The following is an 8162-nucleotide window of genomic DNA, read 5'->3' on the forward strand; positions in this document are numbered from 1 at the left end:
TCCCTAACCGCCAAATGGGCCGACACATAAACCTTACGTTTGTTATTATTTTTATGTGCCTACCGCGGTGTATCATGTTGTTCGGGGGTAGGAGTCCCTTTGGTGTGGAGGCATTTCCTGGGCACGCAACACAAGTGTAAGCGGCCCTCTCTGCTCTCTCCGTATACCCTTCGCCAGCACGCTGCGCACCACTGTACCGCCTATTCTTCTGTGCCTTCCGCGATGGGGAAGTGCGTGCCTTCGTGAGTACATTCACTCATAAGGTTAAACTATTTCATGGTTAATACGTCCGTATGGCTACATGCTCGGGTGCCCCTTCTGAGCATCCTCTTTTTTTTTTTTTTTTTTTTCCTTTTACGCAAGCTGCAGGGAAACGCACAAATTGGTATGTCGCACAGTCGGAACTCCCCCGGCGACGCGTTGCGATGGGCTTGTGGGTGACATAATAATATTACCCCGTCGCGGAGGTGTCAATTTTTTTTTTTTTTTTTTTTTTTTTTCCCCTTCTGATTAAATATTAGAACCAAGTTTGAACGGTGCAGGCCGGCCGAGAGGGCGACAAGGAAAAAGTAGAGCATCAAAAAAGGAGCAGCAGAGAAAGAGTTGCAAAAAGTAGCAACATAAAGGAACATGAACGCAGTTCAACAGAAGGGAACATCAGCACTGTGCAACGAAGCTGCGTAGCGAAAAAGGTCCACGCGAGAACAACGCATCACATCGCGTGAATTCACCTGACCTGTGCAGGCATATGACTTGTGCAGGCATATAACTTGTGCAGAGATTTACTTTGGGAGGTACTTTTCTCTCAGACGACTTTTTGGAAGCTATTTGGGTTTTCTCTTCCTTCCCCATAACGCGACATAACATAATCCATTTTAACGCTTCTGTGGCAAGTGATAGGATGGTCAAAGCAGAAGATGAAAAGGTCGGGAAGAAGGGCGCACGAGCCACTGCACGGAATGGTCCATCAAGAGGTAGAAAGAAGAAATCAGCGGATGTTATTCCTCTGGAGGAAGAATTGCCTGACCAGCAAGGAGAAAATGGTCAACGAACGCACAGCAACATTCTCATCATAGGGGATGAGAATCTGACCTTCTCGGAGTTAGTAATGGATGCCTACCCCTCTGCCCACATTTACATAGCCAGTAAGTGCTCGCCTTCACCACGCCTGCGGGGTGTATCTTATGCGCGGTGTATCTTATCTGCGGCGACGCGTTTGTATAGGGTAACGTATATACCGTGTAGCGTTTGTATCGTGTAACGCATGTACCGTGTAACTATGTGCTGCCCTTTCATGCGCTTCTTCCCCACAGGCACCTCCACCGAGTTAGAAATGGATCACCTGCTGCGCGACCTGGAGAAGCGCAGGAGGAGGAAGCTCCAGGACAAAGGCATGCAAGAGGATGAAGAGGTCCCCATTGAGAAGACCCCCTTTTACTACACTAGGAAGTTCTTCAAGGAACACTCGGGCAAAAGGGTGTACGTTATTTTCAGCGCCAATTTATTTTATTTGGGTAGCCATTTCCCAAACAGCTTCTTCGACACGGTGTTTTTGGTTCTCCCAGGTGAGCAGCGCTGCTTCGTGGCGTTGTAGCGTCATTTTTGTCACGACGTCATGTGGGGATCCCTTCTGGACGCGCCTGCAAATTGTGTGTGCACCTCCGCATCCCTGTGGTAAAAACACAAACGGGATATATTTCTTCCAACCCCTATTAACATTTCTCTGCAGGCCTCTGCTACAGCATTCGCGAGACCGGGCTCAAGTACAGTGATAAGGTGACGGCGCTACGAATATATTATTTTCTCATTTGCGTGTTGATTGAAATTATTCAAGTGTGCCTAAAGGATGCCGAGGTCCATTTGTTGTGGACAACTGAAAAATTAACAAAGTTCATTGAGGATGAGGAGTCTACTGACGTGGCGGAGAAAGAAGAAGGGGAAGGGGAAGAGAAGAAGGTTGATGAGGGTGTGGAGACCAAGCGAGAGAGCATTCACGAAACGTTAAACAATTTGAAGAATCTTATTTGCAGTGGTAAAGGGCAGGAGCAGGCAGCAGCAGATCAGGAGGGAGAAAACAACCCCGACGAGGAAGAGACGAATGAAGACACCGCCGCTGAACCGAATGAAGACACCGCCGCTGAACCGAATGAAGACACCGGCGCCGAACCCAATGACGACACTGCGGAAGAACAGGTTGAGCCAGAGTCGGACCCCGAGCAGAAGGAGGACAACGAGCAGGACAACGGTGACACAGAAAATAAGGATAACCCCACAGGGGATGTCACAGGGGAAGCCACCGAGCAGGGAGGGGGAGACGTGTGCATCAAGCTCTCCAGCTACGCGAACATATGCGCCGAGGAGGACGACGCTGAGGCGGTTGCTGCGAAGGGGGAGGAGAACGAGGAGGAACAAGAGGAGGAGTTGGACGAGGACGAGGATGAAGAAGAGGAAGAGGAGGAGGAAGACGATGAAGATGATATGACTCGATTCTCCCACCTGTTCGACGGTCAGGCGAAGAATAAAAAGGATAGTCTCGTCAAAGGAGAGAACCAAGCATGCGAAACGTCACAAGTACTCACCTACGTGGAGCAGTCCTCATGCGGAGAAGAAGACGCAAAAGAAAAAAAAATAAAACAAATGAATATTGAAAAATTTCCACTCTTCTACCACATAGACATTGAGAAAGTCATGAAATTATTTTGGTTCGATGAACAGAAAGAAGAAGAAGAAAAACAACAACAGGAACAACAGGAGCAGGAAGAAAAGGAAAAGGAGCAGGAGGAGGAGGAGAAGAAGAAGAAAAGGAGAAAAAAGAAGGACGACAAAAAGGAGGAAGAGGAGAAGAAAAAGGAGGAGGAGCAGAAGAAAGAAAAAAAACCAAAGGTAGATATAAACGTCATTGCCGACAAGTACGTGCCAGTCGTTTATGGTAATCACTTTACACATAATGCCTTCCTGAACAACTGTGCATTTTACTCTTTCGTTTTAAAAAGAAAAAAAATTCTCATCCCAGAAGAGATGGCACTGGTACTGGAACCCAACTTTACTCGTGAATTCCCTGTTGAGAGTTACTCCTTTTTAAGAAAAAAATTTTTACAAGAATTTCATGAAAAGGTTAAGTTGTGCAGCACCATAAAGGATCAACTCAGTCACATCAGCCAGATGCGATACAAGCTGTACGTGGAACATGTCAGGAGTAGAGTCTCTGGGGGAGGCAGGAGGTCCCATCTGTCCTATTATTTGTTTCAGGCCGAGCTCAATAGCCAAATGAGGAGGGCCACTCCGTGCGAGCAGAAGCCTGTCGCGGGGGAACCAGCTTCCACGGGTGAAGTAGCGCCCGCTGGGGAAGAAGAAGTCCCCGCGGGGGAAGTAGCTCCTGATGGAGAAGAAATTCCCACGGGTGAAGTAGCTCACGATGGAGAAGAAATTCCCACGGGTGAAGTAGCTCACGATGGAGAAGAAGTCCCCGCTGGTGAAGAAGTCCCTGCTGGGGAAGAAGCTCCCACGGGAGAAGAAGCCGCCCCTGCTGACGCAGGCATCGCTGACGCAGGAACCGCCGACGCAATTACTGCCGACGCGGGCACCGCGGACAAGCTGTGGAAGTGCATCTTCAGCCCACTGGACTTCTTCCACGCGAGTGACAACATAAGTACCTACTTCGAGTACTACATAAGTGTGAGAAGGAAGAAAAAAGGAAGCCGTGGACCCATTTGTCATTTGTCAATCAAGTTTGCCTGCAGTAGGAAGGGCTACAGCCACGACTACAATAATAAAAAATACACCAAGAGGACCATCGGAGGAGGGACCTACCGAAACAACACTTACTACTCTTCCATGTATGACATGAAGAAAAAGCCGCCCCTTCTCCCTACCCCTCTGAATGAAATGTCCAGTGGGTATGGCTCAAGAGGAGGAGGAGGGACATATGCAGGAAAAGGAACAGGAGGAATGGGTAAAGGAGGCCACCTCCTAAACAAGGGGTCCCCTAATGGTGTATATAAAAACTCCATGTACAGCTCCAGCTATGGATACAGCAACCACACATCGTATGGAAGTCACAACTACAGCTCGAACAAGTACGCAGGGGGAGGTGGCAGTAGTTACGGCGGAGGAGGAAGCATGTATGGAGGGGGAGGAAGCCAGTACAACTCACACAGCTACAGCTCAAACAAGTTTTACAGAAGTGATAAAATGGGCAGGAGCATCCCAACGAACAGCTATGATAACAGGAGGGACGACAAGGGTCTGAAGTATAACAGGTGTGACAACCAGAGGTCCAACTGGAACTCCAGTACCACCTACCACAGTGGTGGTGCGTACGGCAGCGGTGGGGGAGGCGGAGATGGAGGGGCCAGTGTGTCCAGCTCTCACGAGCCAAACAGGTTGTACGGCAGCTCGGTGCACCACAGCAGCTATGGGTACAACAGGTCGGCGAGGAACATGATGCACAAGTCGAATGAACGTGGCGATATTCGAGGCGATAGCAAGGGCGCCAAGCGAAGGAGAGACGACTCCTATGAGACGCGAAGAGGATTCGGAGCGGACAGTTACTCCAATAAACGCTACGAGAAGAGAGGAAGGAACAGCGACTATGATGTGAACAACCATATGGATGATGGAAGGAGCGACAACCACCACCGGGGGTCCAAGATGAATGCAGAGATGCAGGATCCATACGCCTCAACCAAGGAGTCTACCAACAAGTACTATGACGGAAGCAACTACTCCATGAACAGCTCTGACAAAAATGCGTGGATGATGCCACCCCCACCCCCACGTGTGTCCCACGCGTACGATGGACAGGGTCACCAGAAAATGGTAAACCGAGAGTGAAGAAGCGTTGGAAGAAGTGTCACTGTGTGTGGTTTGCGTGATAAGCTGTTCTCCCCCTTTTATACTCACATTTGAAATTTTTTTTTTTTTTTTTTTTTTTTTTTTTTTATGCAGACGAACTATTACAACTCGGAGGACTTCCAAAAGTAAGAAAAAGCCCCATAGTGTGTGCATCTACAGTTGCGTACCGTCGAGCGTATGTACATGCACATGTACACGTCTCACGACTACACATATACCCATTTCCACTTACCACTTCCCCCCACTGTAGCGAGAACGGACCCAACGGGATGAATTACAACTCAGGAGAGCTCTACAACAAAAAGAGCCTATACTCACAGAGCAGGAGTTACAGGAATAGTTAGAGGAGAGGGGAAGTGTTAATACCAGAAAGGAAGAACCTACTTCTCGTTTTTACACCTGAATATGTTTGCCCGCTGTCGAGGTGCGGGAGATGGTTACATGTTCGAGCGTTCCGCTACTTCTTTCTTCCAACGTGTATGTTGTCTTTTACGTTGTTAAAATGTATGAATTATTTTTTCCCTTTTTACATGACCATTTTGTTTCAAACGCCTGGGCGCGATTGTATTGTATAAAAACAGCTGTCATAAAACGAAGCTTTCTGTCCATCCGTTTTTTCCTTTTCACTTTTGGGGTTGCAGCTGGGGAGTTTATATGGTGAGCAATCCCTGGTGTGTGTAGCTTTTTTTGCCTGTCGTTTCCCGATTACTTAACAAGGTGCACCATGTGGGTGTCTCTTTTTGGAAGCAGGCAATGAACACGCGTGTGCACATATACCATGTACAAATGTGTGCATACAAATATGTGCATACATGTATATATACGTTAACTTATTTTTACTTATTTAATCACTTATTTATTCACTGATACCTGTGCGTCCGCTCAGCAATGAATCGTACAGCTGGACGGTCGCCTTCTCAACAATGTTCCTCTGTGTACATGTAGTAACGTCAATCCATAGGTGCTGTGTTCACACAGATCGGTTGACAAGTTGAGGAGCGTTTTTAAAAATATGACACAGGAAAAGGGAAGTGGTACAAGAAAAAAAAAAAAAAAAAAAAAAAAAAGCAACGCAATATGTGCTATATGTGCAATGAGTGAGCACATGGCACTCTTGCGAAGGAGTGAGTGATGAGTAGAAGGAACTGGATATTCCTCACCGATTAACCCGATTAACCCGATTAACCCGATTAACCCGACAGGATGCTCTACGAACTAATCCCGCTCCGCGATGAAGGTCAAATAATTGTCGATCTCCTTCTCGCTGATTTGCGTAAAGTTGGGGTTGGTCTTCGAAACGATCGCCATTTCTATTTCGTTGGCCTTCAAGTCAAACGCCAAAATGGTCTGCAGCGCTTCAATGGCCAAGATGATGGTGTTTTGTATATCTTCCTCTAAAGTCTCCTGTTGTATTTTTTTCTTCCTCTTCTCCAGCAGCCTTTCCAGTATACTTATACTTTCTTGTTCCTTGTTCCCAATCACACACGCGCGGTACCCTGCGCAGAACCCGGACGGGTCGAACTTGAAAAGGCCCGGTTTGTTGTCCTCGCCCATGCCTATGATCATTCCGCCTTTGGAAGTGGGGAGAAAAGCGGTGAATCGGTAAAGCAACGCAGAAGCAAAGTTGGTGAACAAGCGGTACATTTGCCAGTTGCACTAGTGAAGCTTATATGGCAAAAAAAAAGAAAAGAAAAATTATGACCCGTTCATATTTTTTTTTTTCCAAATGCCATTTTGTCCACATTTTGGCTAGCTCACATGAAGAAGCATTTTCTTTTTTTTTTCTAAATAGCCATTTTGTCTACATTTTGGCTAGCTCACATGAACTAATCTTTTTCTTATACTTTCTTGTTCCTTGTTCCCAATCACACACGCGCGGTACCCTGCGCAGAACCCGGACGGGTCGAACTTGAAAAGGCCCGGTTTGTTGTCCTCGCCCATGCCTATGATCATTCCGCCTTTGGAAGTGGGGAGAAAAGCGGTGAATCGGTAAAGCAACGCAGAAGCAAAGTTGGTGAACAAGCGGTACATTTGCCAGTTGCACTAGTGAAGCTTATATGGCAAAAAAAAAGAAAAGAAAAATTATGACCCGTTCATATTTTTTTTTTTCCAAATGCCATTTTGTCCACATTTTGGCTAGCTCACATGAAGAAGCATTTTCTTTTTTTTTTCTAAATAGCCATTTTGTCTACATTTTGGCTAGCTCACATGAACTAATCTTTTTTTTTTTTTTTTTTCTAAATGGCCATTTTGTGCACATTTTGGCTAGGTCTCACAAAGGGGTCATAATGCTACTCAGCGAGGAGGGGGGGGGGGCGACGCGCCACATCCCCTTTTCCCCATCTCGATAACTTACTGCAAGCGTGCAGCCTCATGTAGGCGTGCTGCGTGAAGATCTGAATTTTGTCGCAAATGTTCCTACACAAGGTTTCCACATTAACGTTGTGCCCATTGGAATACAAAAACTCGGCGGCCTCCATCCTGGCCTTATACACCATACTGAGGCAATCCCCAGGCATTCCCACCATGGAGCATCCGATTTCGTCCGTTATGTTGTAAATGTTTGTAATATTGTTGTAATCTAGGAGCTTGTCTTGCGAGATGTACTGCGTTGCCATTTTTTTTTGAGAAATTATTACGGCACAGTTTTCTCCTTTCACGCCGATGGAAGTTATGTTGGTGTTCTTCACTGCCTTGATGGCGTATTCTACGTGGGAAGCGTCGGTGCAGGGATGCACATATAGGAGGGGTGAAGGTAAAATGGGGAAGAGATCACATGGCGGCATGAAGCCGCACGGGGAAGTGACAACACATGCGGGGTGCATCTCTCCCGTTGTTGCACCCTCCCCTCACTTCTTCACTCCCTCTCATTGTAAAAATTTACGCAAGGGCACTTACCAATCTGGTAGAGGTTTCCATCGGGGGAGAAGATAGTCAGGTGCCTATCGTACATGCTCTGCGACTGTCTCACCATGGTGCCCGTTCTCGATCGCGATGAGTCAAAGTGTGGAATGCTTTTCTCCTTTTTGTGTTCCTGCCTTTTCCTCTCTTTATACCGTCGTATGGGCAAAAGGGGCAGCAGTGGTGAAAACCCCGTATAAAAAGGGGACCTACACTACGTAAGCGGCGCTTGTGATGTGCGTGTGAATCGAGCCGATCGAGCAGGTACTACCCGTTGGTGTGCTTTCCTTTTTGGTATCTTCCCCCCACACGTGTAGTCTCGTATGGTTGCTTTTATCTAACTCGTGTGAATCAACTCGGCGGAAATTCCTCGTTCGCGGAGGTGGAACAGGGAAAAAAAAAAAAAA

The 8162-nt window shown here is 47.1% G+C and overlaps 2 protein-coding genes across 2 annotated transcripts; one reads left to right on the top strand and one right to left on the bottom strand.

Annotated features, from left to right (window-relative positions):
* Positions 1-901: 901 nt before the first annotated feature.
* Positions 902-5198, top strand: AK88_01050 (uncharacterized protein; the record flags this gene model as incomplete). The annotated part of the gene is made up of 5 exons (XM_012478688.1): positions 902-1145; positions 1314-1565; positions 1730-4818; positions 4948-4979; positions 5105-5198. 5 exons carry the CDS (start codon positions 902-904, stop codon positions 5196-5198), a joined length of 3711 nt encoding a protein of 1236 aa, XP_012334111.1.
* Positions 5199-6069: 871 nt separating this feature from the next.
* On the bottom strand, positions 6070-7828 carry AK88_01051 (uncharacterized protein; the record flags this gene model as incomplete). The annotated part of the gene is made up of 4 exons (XM_012478689.1): positions 6070-6425; positions 6699-6812; positions 7211-7561; positions 7753-7828. The coding sequence occupies 4 exons, from the start codon at positions 7826-7828 to the stop codon at positions 6070-6072; spliced, it is 897 nt and encodes a 298-aa protein (XP_012334112.1).
* Between the last annotated feature and the right edge of the window lie 334 nt (positions 7829-8162).

The sequence above is a fragment of the Plasmodium fragile genome (assembly GCF_000956335.1).
Source record: "Plasmodium fragile strain nilgiri unplaced genomic scaffold supercont1.8, whole genome shotgun sequence".
Classification (NCBI taxonomy): domain Eukaryota; phylum Apicomplexa; class Aconoidasida; order Haemosporida; family Plasmodiidae; genus Plasmodium; species Plasmodium fragile.